Source organism: Thermochaetoides thermophila (assembly GCF_000221225.1).
Source record: "Thermochaetoides thermophila DSM 1495 unplaced genomic scaffold scf7180000011820, whole genome shotgun sequence".
NCBI lineage: Eukaryota > Fungi > Ascomycota > Sordariomycetes > Sordariales > Chaetomiaceae > Thermochaetoides > Thermochaetoides thermophila.
In genome coordinates, this window is record NW_006383036.1 from 206428 (window position 1) to 226065 (window position 19638).

The 19638-nt window shown below is 55.1% G+C and overlaps 4 protein-coding genes across 4 annotated transcripts; 1 reads left to right on the forward strand and 3 right to left on the reverse strand.

Annotated features, from left to right (window-relative positions):
- Nucleotides 1-744: 744 nt before the first annotated feature.
- On the forward strand, nucleotides 745-4795 carry CTHT_0050850 (uncharacterized protein; the record flags this gene model as incomplete). Its single annotated transcript, XM_006695365.1, has 6 exons — nucleotides 745-1202; nucleotides 1262-1564; nucleotides 1659-3119; nucleotides 3187-3291; nucleotides 3357-3926; nucleotides 3982-4795. The coding sequence occupies 6 exons, from the start codon at nucleotides 745-747 to the stop codon at nucleotides 4793-4795; spliced, it is 3711 nt and encodes a 1236-aa protein (XP_006695428.1).
- Nucleotides 4796-6026: 1231 nt separating this feature from the next.
- On the reverse strand, nucleotides 6027-7343 carry CTHT_0050860 (putative autophagy protein; the record flags this gene model as incomplete). The annotated part of the gene is made up of 4 exons (XM_006695366.1): nucleotides 6027-6144; nucleotides 6399-6555; nucleotides 6624-6791; nucleotides 6848-7343. The coding sequence occupies 4 exons, from the start codon at nucleotides 7341-7343 to the stop codon at nucleotides 6027-6029; spliced, it is 939 nt and encodes a 312-aa protein (XP_006695429.1).
- A 2260-nt stretch (nucleotides 7344-9603) lies between these two features.
- CTHT_0050870 (uncharacterized protein) lies at nucleotides 9604-14044 on the reverse strand (the record flags this gene model as incomplete). Its single annotated transcript, XM_006695367.1, has 2 exons — nucleotides 9604-11271; nucleotides 11372-14044. 2 exons carry the CDS (start codon nucleotides 14042-14044, stop codon nucleotides 9604-9606), a joined length of 4341 nt encoding a protein of 1446 aa, XP_006695430.1.
- A 3801-nt stretch (nucleotides 14045-17845) lies between these two features.
- Nucleotides 17846-19228, reverse strand: CTHT_0050880 (uncharacterized protein; the record flags this gene model as incomplete). Its single annotated transcript, XM_006695368.1, has 2 exons — nucleotides 17846-18286; nucleotides 18341-19228. The coding sequence occupies 2 exons, from the start codon at nucleotides 19226-19228 to the stop codon at nucleotides 17846-17848; spliced, it is 1329 nt and encodes a 442-aa protein (XP_006695431.1).
- Between the last annotated feature and the right edge of the window lie 410 nt (nucleotides 19229-19638).

Here is a 19638-nt window from a genome sequence, read left to right on the forward strand (position 1 = left end):
AGTGTGCCCAGACACGAAAAGGAGCTGCCCGACGTCGCGCGCGCAGCTGCCGGCCTGCCGAAACCCGTACCTCTGGAACCCCGAGCTTCTAGCTCTTTTTTTTTTGTCCATCCCACTTCCGCCCACACGCCAGACCACGAATCTCGCAACCACGAAAACTTCCAGACGGTTGCTGCCCAACTACATAAAATATTCATCCGAACGCTCTGATCAGACTTGACTGCGGAGAACTGGGCGGCGAGTGGCGGTCGAAAGTCGGAACAACTGTTTCTAGCGCGCCGGTGAGGCCAAGAGCTGAGGGCAGCCAGAGGACCTGAAGAGAAAGAGGGGCTGTCGTCGCGGCGCGCACTGGCCGAAGCTGTCTCCAGACCAAGAATCCCCGTCTCCTCCCCACCCACGCGGCCACAAGTACCCTCTTGACCTGGACCCTACCCGGAACTCTCAGACCGCCCTTGCGACGCTGCTGGGTTCTTGGTCCCTTTAACCATTTTTTTTTCTTTCTTGTCTCGGAGCCTCACAGTTACGGGGTGTGCGGGCTTGAGCTTGTGGATTCCCCTGCTTCCTTCCCCCCAAGACGCCCGGGTCGCACGGGTCTTCCAGGACCTCCTCCCCGCTTGTCGTGTATGCTCCATGCTTCCGCGGCGAGCCTGCCCTTCTTCCGTTGCTTGACTTCGCATACTAGGATCGCCACACGAGCCCTGTCCCATTGGCGTTCATGTACATAGACGTATAAAGCCTTCAGCCATGGACCAAGGGCCTGACACCAAGCGACCGCGTCTCTCGACTGGCCCGGCATGGTCAGCCGGCGGTGCGCATAACGGCGTGTCATTGCTCCATCCCAATCCGTCTCCGACATCAGCTCATCTCCCGCCACCGTCGTCGACACAGTATCTTCCACAGCCATCGCCGCTTTCCTTTGCGCGCCCCTCTGACTCTCACGCGCCCCCCCCTCCGCCGCCGCCCCATCCAGCGTCGACAGCTCCAGGGCCGACGTCTCTCGACGACCGACGGCAACATGAGTCCGACAGGTATCATCCTATGCAAGATCACAGACAGCCCCCTCCGCAGTCCCCAGCTCATCCGCCGTACTCGTCATATCCTCCACGAGATCCGATAATCAAGGCCGATCCCGCTGATGACACTCTCCCACAACTGCGAAGACCTCTTCCGTCCGGCCCGAGTGTCCAGGACAATATGACCCAGTGACGCCGCACTCTGCGGTTCCCCTTCGGCCCTTATGGGATGACAGGAGGCATATTAGCTATGATAGCGGGCCACAGCCCCCTCCTCCCCCTCCGCCGTCTCATCTGTATCGACAGCCGAGTTATCCTCCCCAAACACCGCTGCCACATCCCCAACCCTATGACTACCCTCCCCAGTATGCGTCGCATGCCGAGATTCCCTTCCAAGTCGCCCCGGCGACCGGAAAGCGCAAGGCCCAGCGCGCGTCCCAGGCTTGCGATCTGTGCCGACAGCTCAAGGCCAAGTGCGATGAGTTGAAGCCTTGTAAGAATTGCAAGGACAAGAAGGCCGAGTGCAAGTACCGCGAAGCCGTTCCGAAACAGTGCGTTGATCCCCAAAACCTCCCCCCCCCCCTCCCCTCCTCTTGGCTACAAAGCTGTTTCTCAATTCATGGTTGACTCACCACGGGGCCACAGGCAAGACAAGATTGCTGCTGATATCTTGGAAATGCTCACGGCGTTGCGGGATGAATTCGAGGACTTCAGGCATCGTATCACCAGTATGGAGCGGGCAATGAAGCGTATCGCCCCGAACACTCTAGAGGCTGCTTCGGAGCCGATCAAGGAGGAATTGGAACGCCCCGACTCAGCTAGCTCGGCGCCGGTTGGCGTTGAGGATGGCGAGTCGTCCTCCCTTGGAGAGGCTGCGTCGACGCAGGCGCCCATCGGCAGCCTGGAAGCGCGAACGATCACGCGTAACATGGAGGAAGAAAAAGAAGTTGATCCCGGTCCGTTGGTGCCGCCCGGCGTGCCGTCCATCCCACCCAATCACACGACACTCGCCGCATTCCTGCTTCAGTGGCCTGCAATTCAGGCGCTTGTCGGAGACATCTTGGACGAGGAGAATGTGAAGTACATCAACGAGTTCCCCATTCGCCAGGAGGAGAGGAGAGGTCTTCTGCGAATCTGGGGTCGCGGCGAGGGTTTCGATAACACCAAGAACACGGAACGTTCCGACCGCGAGGCCTTGCGGGATACGGGTTATATGGAGGTTCAAGATGACGCCTCGGACGCTGGAGCACCGTCCCCTATGGACTCCTGGGGACTGATCAGCGGCTCCCCCGGGCCGATCGACGGCAAGCCTGTCACCACGAACAGCACCGGACCGGACTTCACGGAGTCGATCGTGTGGAAATATGTCAGGAGCTACGAGGAGAACATCCAGAACATGCACCCGCTCATCATGCCTAAGGAGCTACACGCCATGGTCCGAGTGTTCTTGGATAGCATCCAGCATGCTCCGCGGCAGAAGAGCGGCTCGGCTGCTCCTGTTGCCAAGTTCGTCCTGAACCGACCGGAAACGGCGGAGGTTGGGACGAAGCGGAAACGATCCCCCCCACCCGAGAGCTCCGACACTCCTTCCTCGTCGCCAAAGACGAAGCCGACGTTCCAACGGTCCATTAACAATGCACTTGTCTTGTTGATTCTTGCCTTGGGCAAAATCTGTCTGTATAAGGATAGGATACCGGATATCGTTCCGGCCAGCGACGTTTCTCACGGATCGCCTATGGCTCGGAATGGCTACCCAGCCTCGCCTGTTCAGAGCTCTTCTCCTTCGTACTCCTCTCACTCTGCCGGTCTCCCGTCGCCCAAGGAAGGTTCCGCCGAGCGGCCGAGTCTCAGCAGGCGAGCCTCTTTCCAGGGAACCGGGACGGGCGTAAAGCCAATTCACGTCAAAAGGAACATGGATGTTATCCCCGGCCTGGACTACTTTGCTTATGCTACCGATATCTTGGGCGGCCAGCTGGCCGGCACCAGCCTACGACATATTTGGGCACATCTTTTGGCCGGCCTGTATCACGGGCAGTTGGGAAGGGTTTTGGAAAGTTATGCGTATATCAAGGAGGCCGGCCATGCTCTGCAGATGAAGCTCAGACCGTAAGGAAGACACAAGACAATGTGTATGACGAACGCGGATGGACGATGACTGACAGTTGGGATACAGGAGCCTCGATAGGTTAAAGAAGATGCATCAAAACCGTGAGCAGATATCCGATGGGCGCGACAATCAACTCATCCTGGCCTTTTGGACATGTCTACAGCTCGAGAGGTGAGTAAGATAATCATCCGCAATTGACACGCGACGCTTTGCAGGCTTGCTGACCTCGCTTCTAGCGACATTATTGCCGAACTTCCCCTGCCACAGTCAGGTGTGCTGGCATATGAGGAGATGATACCCTACCCGAGCGCCGATTTGGCCATCAAGCAGGGCTTCGATGAGCGGGTAATCCAGAGCTACTTTGCGCAGCTCTACCTGCGCAAGAGTTTAAACCAGATCCACAGCATGCTTTACAATCCCCAGAACCCCATATCCGAGGAGCCCGAGCCCGCCGTCATTGAGGCAATACAAAACTCCCTCGACATGCAGTTCGTGCCGCCCCAATTCAAGTTTGGCCGGGACGATCCCCCGGCAAATGACATCCTGTCTGCTCGGCTCCGGGCCAAGTACTGGGGCGCCAACGTCATCACGTATAGGCCTTTCGTTAAGAAGATTCTCCTTATTAACTACCACAAGAGCCAGGCCAACAATGGCATGGGGAACGCTGCTCCCTCTGAGGAGATCACCCCAGCAATGATCGAGTATGCCAAGATGGGTATCAAGGCGCTGGTTGAGAGCACTCGGGCGTTCCATGGACTGCCGGAGAAGCGCTTTATTGTCACCAATATCTTTGGGACGTCACACGCGTAAGTTACTCTCCATAAGGGAGTGCCGATCAACAACAGTTGCTGACATGTGCAGACAATGGGGCAACCTCGTCACACTCTCCGCCGTCTTCCGGGACCCGACTCTGCGTGAGTTTGTCGATGAGCAGACCCTTAAGGAGCTCTTCTCTCGCACGATCGCCTTCTTTAAGGTCATTGCGTACCCGTCCAGTGCTCTCTTCATCGACCTGCGCATCTTAGAAGGCTTGGAGCGTAAGCTGTGGCCCAATGGCAACAGCGCCAACGCGGTTAGCAGCAACTCCCTGCTGAGCGACGCTATGGACTATCAACCCACGAGCACAACTGCGACCACGACCACTACTGCGACCACTGCCTCCTCAGTCCCTCCCCCAAACAACACGAGTACCGGCTTCTCAACCCCCTCTCCCGCCCCCGGCGGTCCACCCATGACCCCAACCATGTCTGTCCCTCCTGCTGTCTCCATGATCCATCCTCCTCCTCTTCCTGCAGCAGCAACCCCCCTCATCACCAGCGTCCCGTCGCAAGCACCAGCACCACCCCACGTTGATGCCGCTGCTGCTGCTGCTGCTGCTGCCGCTGCCGCCGCCGCCAGTGCCCCGGCTACCCCAGTTGCTGTTGCGGCTGCTGCTGCTACGGCCAGTGCCCCTCCTGCGGGCGTCGTGCCCATGATACCTCCAGTATCGTTGGCAGCTCCTGCGGCCCTCATGCCAGCGGCTGTCCCTGGTATGCCGATACCCCCGCCGCCGTCGTTTGTTGACAGCGTTACGGCCGCTGCGCCGCTGCCTGGGATGCCGCCGCAGCCACTTGCTGCTGCTGCTGCTGCCGCTCCTTCGCCGGCGCCGCCGGCGCCTGGGTCGGGCCCATTATGACGGACTTCCACGTGAGTCCTAATCAAATAACTGGCTTGGTGGCCAGTGTATGAGTGGCGGGTTGGCTGCCTGTCTGTCTGACGGACCGATGTATCTATTCGACTTGTTCACTCCTTTGTTGCTTTTGCGTATGTGTACCCTTGTGCTACTGATTTCTGTGTAGTAAAGTTTTTTCGGCTCTTGTATTTTTTTTTCTTTTCAAAGGCTTCGTCAGACGAACGAACGAAAGCTACCGGCGGCATCCTGATATGATATCATGGAGTGGTTTTTTGGATAGTTTTTCTCAGAGTAGTGCATGCTCGGACGGACGGCTATTTATGCATCGTCATTTCATGCCATCTATCTCTTTAAGTTTCCCGGGTTTCGATGAGGAGAATCCTTCCATACATGCATGCAATCGGGAATTCTTGGGTGATAGACCAGGAGCTGTGGGCGGCGGCATCGATCTCGTCATACTCGGTCTTTGGCTACTGAAGAACATTTGAACGACTACGACTGACCGCTAGATTGAGGTTGATGCATTCGCTGATTTCGCTGCAACGCACGTGTAACTCGGCAGGGCAACTTCTCTCTTTGTGTCATTTATCTCTCTTTGGAGGGCTTACTCTCCGTGTCTCTCATTCCTCCTTTTTCCTTTTCCTCATCATCATCTCTTTATCAACTTGACACGGAGGCTAGGCCTTTTCCCCTCATCTCATATCTCTTGACGCGCATCTACCTACCTACATCGACATGGGACTTGTTTTCTTTCCATCCCACATGGATGGCATTTTGGCATGGCCCCGTTTTTCGGTTGTCTATGATAGGAAACGGCGGAGATACCACTACTTGTTTGAACCTTTCCTACTGTTGCTTGCATACCGCCTTTTCATGTGTTGTTGTGATACTGTTGGATTACCACGAGACATGTTTTTGGTCTCTGTGTTCCTATTATTATCATTTGCTTAGGTCATATCATCTCGAGTCTACTTCCTGTCCGGTGATCCTCTCCATGGAATACCCTCATGTGGGAAATCTTGGATCTTTGAGAGACGGGTGGGTGGTTTTGGATGGCTGACTGGCTTCGGGTTGACGGCTTTTTTGGTTGCTAGTGTGGTTTGTGACATTGGTGCGGCGATCTACAGGTGCACTAAGTTTGTGTGGTATTCAATCATAATATGTAGGGTGTTTTGTTTAATTGATCATAGCAAATCAGATCATTAATGGATCCTATCCCATCCATCTACGGTTGCTACTGGATTGTGCGCGCGCGCATGTGTTGAGCCCATCCTCTGACATCGTACTCGGGAGTTGAGGTCCAGTAAAGTTCGAAGCTATCAGTGAAGTTATTGCTGTTGTTCCTCATCTGCCTAAGGTTGGATGTCATTATATATAATAGCATACAGGCATGTTACGTCAAGATCCCTGAAGATGCAGATCCTCTAGGCTCCTACCCCCTACCCCTACCCCCTACCCCCTACCCCCTACCCCTACCCCCCCCCCGGGCCCCTCCTCCCACCACCACCTAACTCCCATCGCTCCTGTCAACAAACGGTAAAGCTAGAAACCACAAGATGCTTCATTACTGCAGTTCGTTCCATCGGCTCATAACAGTACTACGCACAAACATAGCCACCCGTCAGGATAGACCGCCTCACGCATCAATTCTTCCAGCGGTGCTCGGAAGGGCACTGGTCCACCATGGAGTATGACATTAGCCAGGACAGGATCCCTACTGCTAGGGAAGAGACTGGGGAGAACTGCCTTGAGTGCCATGCCGACTGTTTGAGGTTGGCCTGGTCGTGATTTAGTGAACGTTCTGCGGAACGGATAAAGAACGCTGGCTTACGGTTTGGTAACCTAGGCGGGATCAACCTCTGGACTACTTTGAACGAACCAGCTGACGTATCATTTCTATCGCTCGATGACGGCACATAGATGCGTATAGGGACGTGTTTCAGCGGATCAGGCGTATTGAGTAGTCCCCTGTGGATTCGTGACCAGGCGGCGTAGTCATCTAAACCTCCGTTAGCTCCTAGCCAGGAGAGTATATTGGATCAAAACGAGACGTACTATCTAAAACGGCATTCCACAGCGCCGTACTATTCTCCTTTGACATGCTCATGATCTGCTTCGCATTCCCATTCCTCACAAAATCCGCCTCCTTCACCGAATTGGTAAAGGTATCGGCGATATCCCACTCTGGTCCATCCCCTACGACCAACTTCCATGGCAGACTCGGCTGATAAAGATCAACTAACAACCCAACAGCCAGGTTGCGGAGTTGAACTTCCTCGTGATGAAAGCTGGAGCAGGGAAGGCCGAAGTAGGCTGTGAGGCGCGGCAAGAGGAAGGCGAGGTAGCTGAAGCGGGGGACGGAGACAATAAAGGGGGGTTTGCTTCCGTCTGAGGCGTGGGTAATGTATAGGGGAACTTGGAGGGACCAGAGAGTTTGCGCGAGGGGGGCGTTGGGATCGATGTTGTTGTAACCCCCTGAAGGAGAGTCGTGGTGGCTTGTTTCGAAGCCAAGGACCGGGGAGGGGAGTGATGGTGTTGGTGATGAGGCCATGATGAGGGTTTTGAGAGAGTTGTGATGAGAGAGGGCTAACTCAGTTCATCGGTGAGTTATCCATCAGATGTTGCTCTTAACCAGCACCACCGTCAACACAATCTCCCGTGAGCTCAGTCTTTTTTATGTAGAACGCTTGTCTTCTTCTCTCGAACCTCGGCGGCTGTTTTGCTGGATTTCTCCAAGGCAAACCCGCTTTACGGTCGCAATCCACGCCTAAACCTATGTCAAATATTCTCTTGTCGTTTCAAAACTGCTATTCTTAGAAGGTCCTCACTGACAGTTCGATGTTGTTGCCTGGATCAGGAACCTCTGATGGAACGTACGGGGCTCTGTTATGCTGACTTGGCGCGGCGGATGCGCTGTCGATCGCACACTGCGGGGTGTCCTAGCTGCATAGCAGGGCTCAACCAATCATATCTGGCCTATCGATAAGCTTACTCTTCATATTCTCCCCAATACCCTGCTGTCTTTCACCTTGAACTTGCCATCTTTTCGAATGCCCACATTATCAAACTTCAATGTGCAGCTCATCTGGAGAGACAGAGGTGTCACAGAAAATGGACCTTAAAAGGTTGCATTAGCACGGTGGTCCAGCTTCAGCACCTAAGTAAAGTCTGCTAGTGGTAGTACTTAATCACAAGCAGAACCCAAAAGGAGTTAAGGTGCCCCAAACACTTTTCCATCTCTCTTCTTGTGCTTACAAATTTGACCAACTCATGGTGTTGGACATCGGCTCATTGCATACATGTGACTTTCACATCACTTGAAGCAAGGTACTTTGATTTGCAGTGATACCATACAGTGTTCATTGGAGATGTCTTCAGACAAGGGGGAGGACAAAGGGAAGTTATGCCCAAGGGATAAAAACTAGCCCTCTTTTGAATGTGTGTGTGAACAAACATACTTTGGACGAAATAATCTCTCACGAAAAAAAAAAAAAGATAACAGAAAAACTGACGGCATTAGTCAATCCATAGCATTATTAATACAGTACGGTTGTGCATCCAAAGAGACGTCTTGCTAATGCCACCAAGACTTGTAGACATGTCCGATGTGGTTTTGCCCTCTCATTTCTCCATGACCCTCACCTCACCAAATTGAGCACACCATCTTGTGGACGACATATCACACTCGAGAAGTGTTCTAGACTCATCCACGGACGCAACTGACAATCTGTGTCCTCCCATCTGGCCTATATCCAATGGTCTCCATCCCTCCAATGATCGACACAAAGCCACCCCATCACTCATCACATTACATTAAATCCGCCCATGCTCCAAAACGCTAGTCAGGTCATCAACATATTCATATAATTTACGCTGATTTGCTCACCTCTGAGCTGCAAGAGAAAAAAAAAGTCCTTGTAAACTATCAGATGGATGAGTGATTACGCCTCCCACCACTGCAAACATCACAATGTTGCCTTATCACATTGCCTTACCATGCTGTGTCACATATACTCACACCACCCTTACCACCCTCCAAATGCAGTAGTACCTGAGACATGAGTGATTTTCTCCCCCTCCTTTCCATGTAGCTGTGCTGTCCTAGTTCGAGAGCCCACTCGACAACTGTTGGGCAGGGATCAAGGAAAGTAGTGTGAATAGAAATTGCCCAGGATATTCTGCTTTGATGAATGCAAGGCGGCTGGTCGCCGGATCAGGAAAACAGACGACTAAGTGGCTCCCTAGTAGTAAGACACTGTTGCAAGATGCTGTGATGGGCAAGGACAATTGTCTCTCATGAATGAACCTCATTCCTGACGATATCCAACAACTTCTCTTTCCGTCTTGTGATCAAAAAAAAAATAAATCTTATGTCAAGTCAAATCGCTGTCGAGCAACATCTAGAGACACTAGAAGAATGCTTATTATCCCCCACTACCACGATAGCGTTAAAAATGTTCTCAAGCATAACTATCCATCTATACGATACCATCTATTTCAGCACTAAATCGCCCAGTGAGGAGTGGGAAGATATGTAGGCAAACAGTAAGTAAATACGTATCATAACCCTGTCCATAGCACATTTTGTAAACAAGACACATAAGAAGATTCCAGCCAAAGGTATCAATATATAGGTACACTATTCCACCTGAATAACTTGAAATAACTGTCAAAAAGAAAACCCCAAAAGAAGGTGGTATCTAAATAAACAAACCACCAAGAAGACGTGAACTTTGTACAAAAAAAAACAAACCAAAAAAATATCCATCCTTCTTTATTACCTCTCAATATCCTTGCTACCAAGTAGAAAATCACAACGCCAAAGTACTCTTCTTCCTCCTAGCAAACATACCGCCCCGTTTCTTCTCCCCATCCTCCTTCTCGCCAACACCTGATCCACCCTGCGGCAGACTAGGCGGCAGCACCCCTGGCGGAGGCGGCTCCGAACTCCTAAGGAACTGTGCCAGATCTGCCGTTGCCCGCGTCGGGACAGCAATCGGCTCGCGGGGTTCGAATTTCTTCATGGGCACCCTCCTTTGGGATTGTGCCGTAGAAGTAATGCTGCCGCTCGTCTTGGGGACGTTGCTATTGTTGTCTGAGGAAGTAGGTGTGGAAGTCGAGCCGAAACCAGCAGACCCAGCGGTACCAGCCCTCGTCAACGGCGGCGCGTAGGGGTCGCCATCAGGCATGTTGACTTGCAGAGGTATGAACTTTGCGCTGCCTGTACCGCTGCCGGCGCTCGCACGGCTGCTCAACGCCCTGCTCACAGAGGGTAGCTGAGGAGGCGAATTAGGCGTGCCACCAGCGCTGAAGCCCGATTTGGGACTAGACGGCCTCATAGCAGCACTACTATCTCGCCTAGTAAGTCTAGCCATCAAACTCGGCGCACTAGCCTTCTTCTTGGGTTTACTCGGCACTTGCTGCTGCTGCGGCTCTTGCAGACCCTGCTTAGCCTGCAACAGCGCTTGCGTTTGACTGATATTGAACGGCTGCGGGGGCGGGGCCGGCGGGGGTGTGTAGCTATTGAGGAAGTCGATCAGGCTCTCTTCCTTGGAGGTATGCGGTCTCTTGGGCGGGAGCTGGGCCAGGCTGTCTATGTCCTCATCTTCCTCATCGCTGAAATCGATTGCGTAGGGGTCCCGGACGCGGCGGGTCTTGCGCTTGGGGAAGGATCCTTCGGTGCTATTCATGGCGTCATAGGAGGACCCAGCCTGCTTCTTCAGCAGGGCACTGTGCGAATTAATCGACGAATGGACCGAGGGCGGGAGGGAAGACTCATTAGTAGAGGCATTGCTGCTCCGGGGATCCAAGCTGCGCAGGTTGGCGTCGACTGCTTTACCGCCCAAGGCATTCGACATCAGTTCCGAGTCCATGGTGCTGCGGAAGGGGGCAATATCCTTGGGAATCCTAGGGTTACCTGAGGCGCTGGGCGGGCCACGACGGATGAAGTCGATCAGGTCGGAGTTGTCCTTGGTGTCTACAATGGCCTCGCGAGCTTGGAACTTGGGTCTCCTGGTAGCAGCACTAGTAGTCGTGGTCGTGGCGGTAGCCGACAAGGCAGTTTGGGTGGTCGACGGCTGGGTCGGATCAGTGGGGAGCTTGGACAAGGAATCCGTCCCTGGCGGACCCGATGCTCCTCCTACGACACGAAACGAAGTGATGATCGGCGTAACCTTGGGCGGCGCGCTCGGTGCAGTCGACCGGAGGAACTCTGCCAGCTCGGCAAGGGACTCGCGATCACGGACGACTCTCGCATCTCTCGCCTGGGGACCGGGACGCCCTTTAGTCGGCATGGTCGGGAGCACTCTAGCCCCGTGCTTGGTCGAGGGGCCGTCGATAGGAGAGTATGAGCTGGAGCCGGAAGCGCGGGAGGTCGGCCGCGTCTTCGCATCGCCGCTGTGTCTGTCTTCGCTCTTCCTGCTCCTCACGGCTACGATCGGAGTCCCACTGGAGGACCCCAGTAATGACTGAGACTGTGGCTGGACGGTTAGACAGCTCTCGTAAGTAAGACAGGAGCGGGGACTTAGAGCAAGCAAACATGAAAACACGAGTGTATCGTGCATGGCCGTGTACACTTACGTCAAGGTCGCGCATGCTCTCGGGTGTCAGGGTGTACTGGATAGTCTCATCGCTCTGGATGAGTTCCTCAAAGTCGCGTGCGACGTCGCGGGGGCGCGAGCCTTCGTCGGACGATGTCCGGATGGGCTTGAGCCCCTTGGTCGATGCCGGCGAGCCGCGAGGTGCCGCAGAGAGCAGCTCCTGCGAGCGCGACTGCTCGGTCAGATTACGAGGATAGGCACGTTCCACCGACACCTGGCCGATCGTGGTCGGTGGCTGGCGTTGAGCAGACGTGTTGGCGATGGCCTGTCTGCCTGCATTGCGCTCTGGGATCGACGGGGGCGGCTTTGGGCTCGTGGACGGCCGGTACCTGAAAGACTCGTTTCGTGGGGGAATGCTCTTGATCTCTTGGTCTTCTGGAAGAACAGGCATCGAATCGACCATGAAGGAACTGCTGGCAGGTGCCGTTGGTACTGGTGTCGAAGTGGGAGGAAGGACGGTGACCTTGGTAGCCGGCTTCGAAGGTGAGGGAGACTGGGCGGACTCGGACGATCCAGATGACTGGTTCGAAAGTTCAGACGGCTCCTTGGACGGCGCTGACGCACTAGCCGGAGCAGGGAGCACCTGGCTAGCGACAGCAGGGGTCGCCGGCGACGCAGCGCTATCTTCGTGTGCAGCAGAACCCTTGGCACCAGGGACAGCCAGCTTTCCAGCACTTGACCTGCTGCCCCCAGCGTTCGCGCTGGTGCTCGACTCGGCCAGCGAAGCGGGAGCGCGCTCCTCGGGAATGGAGGGCGTGCTGGTGCGACTGACCAGCGACAGGTTGGAATGGCGGGCCGACTCGGTCTGGATGACCGAATTGCGGCGGGACCCGCCGGCGACGACTGGGCTCCTGGGGCTGACATCAATCAGCCGGGCCGAGTGGATGCTCGGCGAGCGAGGAAGGTTTGTGTTGATGGCGCTTGGCCGCCCGGGATCGGACAGAGCTGGAGACGCACGACCGCCTACGATGGAGACCCTCGAGGAGCGGACAATGCGGGGCTCTTCGATCGACACCTCGCCGCCGTCGTCTTCAGGGTCGTCCTTCTCATCCTCCTTGGCAGGCTCAGGGGCAGGCTTGGGCTCTTCCTTTGGCCGATCCTCCTTAGGAGGCTCAGCGGTAGCAGCCGGCTCGCTCTGAACATCCGGCTCAGCCTTGGGGCTATCAGGGGGCGACTGTTGACCCTTGTCCTCAGTGCCCGGCTCGTCAGAAGGCGAGATATAACGCCTTGGCGGGGGAGCAGGGAGCGAGTTTGCACGCTTCCTCGACGGGATGTCGGGGGTATGCGGCTGCGACGGCGGGGGAGTAAGTGGGGAGTTGCCCACGGGCAAGATCATGAGGCTCTTCGGCCTCGGGTGGACTTTCTCCTTCTGGGTCTCATCCTCGTCGGGCTCCTCATCACTGTAATGGGCAAGTCCGGGTACTTCGATCTCGGCAACGTCGTTGGGGCCCTCGGGCAGCGGAATTCTCGCAGCAATCTCGGCCTCGGTCAGCGGGGCCTCTTCTTCTTGCGCTGGCTGGGGCTCGGGCTCGGGCTCGGGTGCCTTCTCGTCGGCCGGCTTCTCGTAGGCCGGAATCTCAAGCTCGACGTTCATCGGCTCGGGGGCAGGCTCGGGTACAGTAGCAGGGACCATCAACTCAGCAGTAGTACTAGGCGAACGCAAGTGGCCTCCATAGGCGGCGCGCATCGAGTCGATTGATTGTGATCGATTCAGACGATCGAGGGTGCCAGAACCAGGCGTCCGGATCTTCTTCTTCCAGCTCCTCCACAACCTGCCTAGCGTCCTGTCGAGGGCAACACGCTCCATATCGAGCTCTTCGACGACAATTTTGTCGGCAACAACAGTCGGGCTGCGCGCACCCTCCTTCAGCTCCTTCTCGTACTTGAGCCTCATGCGATGGTAAGCAGCCTGGCCGGCCACGATCAGGGCCTGCTCGCCCATGAACTCGAGGATCGAGGTGAGGAAAATGGCGACGGCGGGAGAAACTGAGCTCTCCGCAGAGCGATCGTCGTAGGCGCTACCGAGATGTCCCTGTTCCATGTAGTAGTCTTCATCTTCCTCCTCCATATCTCCAAGGGACGAGTAGACCATGCAGCGCAAACGGGTCCTCTTCCAGGCCAGTTCGAGATCCCAGTCGGCTGGGGATGGCGTCTCCTGTGACTGGGCCATGATGTCTTCGTCATCGCCGCCGAGATACTCGCGCAATTCCTCGTCGGCCTGATTAATCGCATCTTTGGCGAGTTTCGGCTTCAGGACTTCGGTAACGGCTGGGCGCAGTGCCGACAGGGAGATCGACCGAGCGACGTTCAGAAAATTAAATAGCAGCTGATCGAGGAAGTTGTTAACCAGCTGCAGTGCAGCGGGAGAAACAACTGCAGGCTCGCGGCAGGGCTCGATGCCATGCTGATCGAACCAGGCCTCAGCGTGACTATCATGGTCGTTGGTAACGATCTGCGAGGCAGCCGAGGCAGCGATGTAGGCAGCCTCTGGGGAGATGGTTTGGGGCGGCGACATGAAGCTGTATGCGATGGTGGAGGGCCGGTCACTGGAAATGCTCTGAGCCCGGGACCGGGACCGCATCGTTTGTGTACCGGCGGGAGAGGCCATGGCCGAAGAGGGTCGGGACACGGGGATATCTAAAGGGGACGACATGGCTGCGTCGGACCAGGGCAAACACACAGAACCAGGGCCACGGCAGAAGGCAAAGGTGCTGGGCAGCAGGCCTGCACGACCCTGGGCAGCGACGATCGCTCGGCACCTAGGCTTACTACTTGCCGAGCTGCAGGTCTTCGCAGGTCTTCAACCGATTTGCGCAGGTGAGATGTGTGGCGGAGGACAAAGAGCGCCACCCATATGAGATGATGGAATGCCGTGTTCTTCTCTTTTTCTTTCCGGAGTCCAAGCCAATCCCAGGGACCGAAGGACTGCAGGTTCCCGTCCAGCAGAAGTGGGAGAGCGGTTGAAGAAAAAAGAACTTCGATATGAGAGACAGGGGGACAAGGGGGGTGGGGGGGGGGCTTGCTTGGATGAGGTGACGCAGGAAAGCTCGGTATGGTATCGCACAAGGATTGGACGGCGGAACAGGGGATGATCTAGGGTCTAGGAACCGGGTGATGGATAACGGACTTCGGATCGATCTTTCTCTCTCTCTCTCTCTCTCTCTTCTCTCTCTCGCTCTCGCAGGGCTGCTATATGGGGGCTATATACGGGGAGCTAAGTATAGCTCTATAGCAATTAAGCACGTATATACTGTCACCGCTGGTTAGTTGATGAGCTGTTGGAATTATTGGAAGCGCGGCACGACTGAAACATGGCCACTGCTGGGACCTGCGTAGCCGAGCGGAAGAACAGACAGAAAATGGACGGGAAACAGGTATAGGAAAGGTTCTGACAGGCAAAGCCAGCAGCACTCCATGCACGTGCAGGCTGGGCTGTTACAGTGTCGGTAGGATAAACTGAGTGTTGATAGAGAGCGCAGGAGAAGAAGTCGGATGAAAGCAGGATGCGACTGGGAGGGTATTGACATGGCATTCCCTTCTCGCTCCCCTTTCCCCAACGACTTTGGGGGTTCGTCCTTCTTCTCCTATGGCTCTCTATCCAGTCATATCCACCTATCGCCGGCACGGCGGCCTGATGATCCCGGTGCAACCCATCCAAAAGCCCGTGAGATTGGCAGACTTAAAGACTGGCGGCGAAAAAAGACGGAAGCCCGGCAAGGCAAAGGCAAGCAGCCGTGCGGTGAGACGGCGTCCCCTCACCATGCACAGCTTCCAAGTGGCCGGCGACAGGACAGGATGATGTGGTCGTGGCAGACGTGGCCTAGGGATAGATGCAGCAGCGCAGGCTTCCATCCTTCCATTCCATGCGGCAGCAGCTCCTCACAACAGCGAGTATTGTGTAGTGGTGCAGTGCAGCGCAATCAACAAAGGAATTAGGAAAAAAAAAAACACAAAATGGCAGCAGACAAACTAACCTGTAAATTGTGGTCTGTGATGTGTGGTGATGACGACAATACGATGTCTTTTGGTTGGCCTTGTCTCTCTAGTCAGAGGAAAGCGTCCCTGGCAGTTGACGTTGCACAGCGTCGTTCTCGTCGCGATTGGGAAGTGATCGAGGAAGGGAATGTCGGGGCGAGTGTCGAGGGCGTGGTGCTGCAATCAGCGCTTCACACACTGGAACACCGGGTCAATGAGTGGTTATCACAGCGCGGCTGGCTGTGGGAAAGACCGCAGGTCGGTGTCGATCGCAGTTGAATGTGTGTGTGATGGCGATAGTGATGGTGATGATGATGTTTGGTTAGGAGGGTGGATAGTTAGTTTACCATAACAGCCACGGGCATGTGGGTGGTTATGTTCACTGCTCTCTCTCTCTCCTCACACACGCACACACACATATCACATCTCCCCCCTCCCCCCGGATTCCAGATTAGCAGATCCCCTGAGATGGTCGACCAACCCAGTGCCCTGCACACGCTTCCAGTTTCCGCCGCAGAGAGCCCGGGTCCGGGGTGCTTGGCTCACATTGTCCACTCCCAGATGGGCCTAGCGTCGACAAAGGGGAAAAAGGTGCCTGAGACGGATTCCCAATCGCTTTACTGGGCGATCGCGGCAAGGGACCCTGTCTTGGCTGCGACTCTTGCTCCTGGAAAAAGATGTGCCATCCATTCTGTGCACAGAGGCGATGGCACTGCGATGCTGGGGCTTCTTTTTTTTTTTCAACAATTGTTAGAGTTTTGACAGGAAATTGCATGAATTGCACATCTCGTGATCTTTTTTTTCTAAACTCTTTCCTTCTGTTCTCAATGGCAGCACAGCTCCTTCCCAGCATGATGGAATGCTCCACTGCCCACGCAGTACCTATAAACAGTTCGGACCACAAGTGGATCCCTCTCGGCGAAGGTGGGATGGTGGACACATCAACCGGCTAGCACTGGGCCTAGGTTGCGATATCGCGCAGCGTGCATCTGACTCTGTACAGCATCCACACCCATTGTCCATGTCCATTTGCTTGGCCAGGGTCTACCAAGAATTTCCAAGGCTTCCACAACTCGGCACGCGCCAGAGCTTCAACGGTGTGCTATGCCGGCAAAATTCAATAATCTGCAAAACTGGCATGGCCGGAGAGGTTGTTATGCTCACGACTTATTCGCTTCAGTTGATTAATCTAAGGCTCAGCAGCATGTCCATTACTGACATCTGGATCCGTTGTTGGTTGGCCAATGGTCTCAGGTATGATTCAAGCACAGTACAACCTCCTGCAGGTCCATGACTGTGCTGCGCAAAAACAAAGCTGTCCACACAACAGCCATCTGCCGCAGCAGACGATGGATGGACGATCTGCCTCCTGAATCTATGTTTCGTTTCGACCAACTCCCAATCCTGCCTGCAGGTGGAGAAGGGAGATGCCAAGTAGGCGAGCCAGGGCCCAAGCGTCCACTCTGCCCAGAGCAGTGGAAAAGAGCTCCAGAAAGCTCCAGCGGAGAGTGGAGTTCATCGGATGGCCCATGCAGCTGTGCACTGGAAACTCTTTTTCAGATCACGGTGGCAAGTGCAACGATTGCAGCGCGATCCCATTGCAGCGATCCATCCTCGAATGCCACCTTCTTGCACAGGTCTAAGCTGCGACAGGAAAACAGTTTTTTTGCGAAATGCAATCCTCTGCTGCAACATCAAGGAGTAACAAAGCTGATCCGCTTCCAAGTGTCAAACAGGAGATTTTCTCTTCGTGACAAGTGAGCGTGTGATGGGTTGGTGGTCAGAGCCTTCAGCTCCTTCACTTTGCCATCGGGCGGATGGAGCAAATCCGAAATGATTCGAGTTGTCTTCACTGACAAGATCGACAGATGTCTTCAAGATTATGATGAGCCACAGTCAAGTTCTAAAGTCAGACCTGAGATCTAGCGTAATACTGGCTACTGCCACGGCGAGCGTTTACTTCGGAGAAAGCGTAGCTAAGGCTTACCTACAGGTTTTTAGTCGTCAATCATCACATCATCACAAATCACGTGCTCTCTGCAGGTGAGAGGACATGTCACACCTTGCTTTGACGTCGTAGAATCTGATGTGAAAATTGCAGCGGTCAGAGTGCAGGGTTCCGGGTGTCTAGGACATCCACTGCCAACGACCTTCAACTCCAGAATCAGCCCGTGATGATGATGATGCCGTGGAGACTTTGTCTTTATCCAACATCGATCAAGTATTTTGATCGGCAGTTCAATGCTTCAAAAAAGGTGAGCAGATGAGATCTGCGTTTTGGATACAACTTGAGTGTCCTCGCAATCACAAAATTAGAACACGAAACTGTTCTCAAAGACGCTGTGAAGATCAAACTCCATTCTCCATGACTATGCGACAAGCTGTCATGGCCAACCTGGATTGGACTAGAGTACAGCATGAAAGTATCCAACACACCAAACCCCAAACGCCGTCAAGTAATGGACAGTCTGTCAAACTTTCAGAGCTTGCCGCCCTTGTGCTTTGGCTTGGGCTTGGGCTTTGGTGCCGCCTTGAGGGCCTTCTTCGGTGTCTTCTTCAGTGCTTTCTTGGGACCCTTGTGAGGCTTGGAAGGCTTTTTCGGGTGAGGCTTGTGGTGCTTGGGCTTGGGCTTCTTGCCGCCCTCCTCACCTTCACCTTCACCCTCACCCTCACCCTCACCCTCGCCCTCGCCCTCGCCCTCGCCCTCGCCCTCGCCCTCGCCCTCACCTTCACCTTCACCTTCTCCCTCACCCTCACCTTCACCTTCACCCTCACCCTCACCCTCACCTTCACCCTCACCTTCACCCTCACCCTCACCCTCACCCTCGCCCTCACCTTCGCCCTCACCCTCACCCTCACCCTCACCCTCACCCTCACCTCCCTCCCCTTCCCCTTCACCGCCCTCCACCTTCTCCCTCGCCTTCTTCACCTTCCCTTCACCTCCTCACCTTCCCCTCGCCCTCCTCACCCTCACCTTCACCTCCCTCCTCACCACCCTCTTCCACCTCCCTCCTTCGCCGCCCTCTTCACCTCCCTCCTCGCCGCCTTCCTCGCCTCCCTCCTCACCTCCCTCTTCACCACCTTCTTCACCTCCCTTAGGCTTGCACGGCTTGGGCTTAGGCTTGGGTTGCTCCCAGCTGTCGCCACTACCGCCACGCTTCTCAATCTCCTTGTGCTTCTCCTCCTTATCCTCCTTTTTCTCCTCAGTCTTCTCAACCTCCTTTTCGGCCTTCTTCTCCTCCTCCTTGGCCGCAACCTTCTCAGCCTTCGCGGACTTGGCCTTGGCAGCTTTCTCGGCCTTGGCAGCCTTTACCTTGGGCTTAGGCTTGGGCTTGGTCTTGGTCTTTGTCGCAGCCGCCTTTGCCTTAGGCTTTGTCTTCTTAGCAGCAGCCTTGGCTTTGGCCTTCTTCGCTGCCTTAGCCTTAGCCTTTGCCTTCTTCTTCGCCTTAGCGTCCTTCTTAGCACCACCACGACGCCTTAGCTTCTCCGCCTGCTCATTATCCTCATCCAAACTGGACCCGCCCTCATCAGTATCAGTCGGATCGACACCTCCATTGTTGTCGTCATCATCGCCGTCATCATCCTGGAGAGACACGACCGTGGTCGTAGCAGCCGCCTGCTGGGCAGCAACAGTAGCCGTCGCCTGGGACAGAGTGTTGTTCAGGGCGGCAACAACGGCCGAGGCAGCAGGGGAAGAAGGGAGTTGACGCTTGGCAATAAGGGCTTCGGCAGCTGTCTCATTGACTTCTTGAACTGTGGTCGCGTTGGCAATTGTCGCGTTAACGGCGGGACGCTCGGCTGAGGGGAGGGCCCAGGCTGTTAGGCCTAGGCCTAGGGCAAGGAGAGGGAGGGAGGTTTTCATGTTGTCTTGTCAACGAGTCCTGTAGGGAGAAAAGGGACAGACAAGAGATGAACGAGTAGGTAGGAGTGAAGTCAGATTCCATGTGACTTGAGGCCCCCGAGCTGGTGAGAAAAAGGAGGGAAGAGAAAAAGGAGATCTCAGATCAGGGGGGTAATCTGCTTTATCCCCCCCGGCCCGAGAGGAGAAATTGCCCACAGACGAAGAAATTCCCTGCTTGAAGCTGTCTCTTGTCTCTTCGTCTCCAGCACCGATGAGCCCAGTACATTCAATGCGTGGATGATCATCTCCACGTTTCGCTGGATTACCTGGTCGCTCGGTTGTGCTCTGATCAGGAGAAACAAGGAAGAGAGCGAGTTGTCTCCAAACCGATGCAAATCTTCTGGGCCTGTTCGTCTGAACTACCCGCTGTC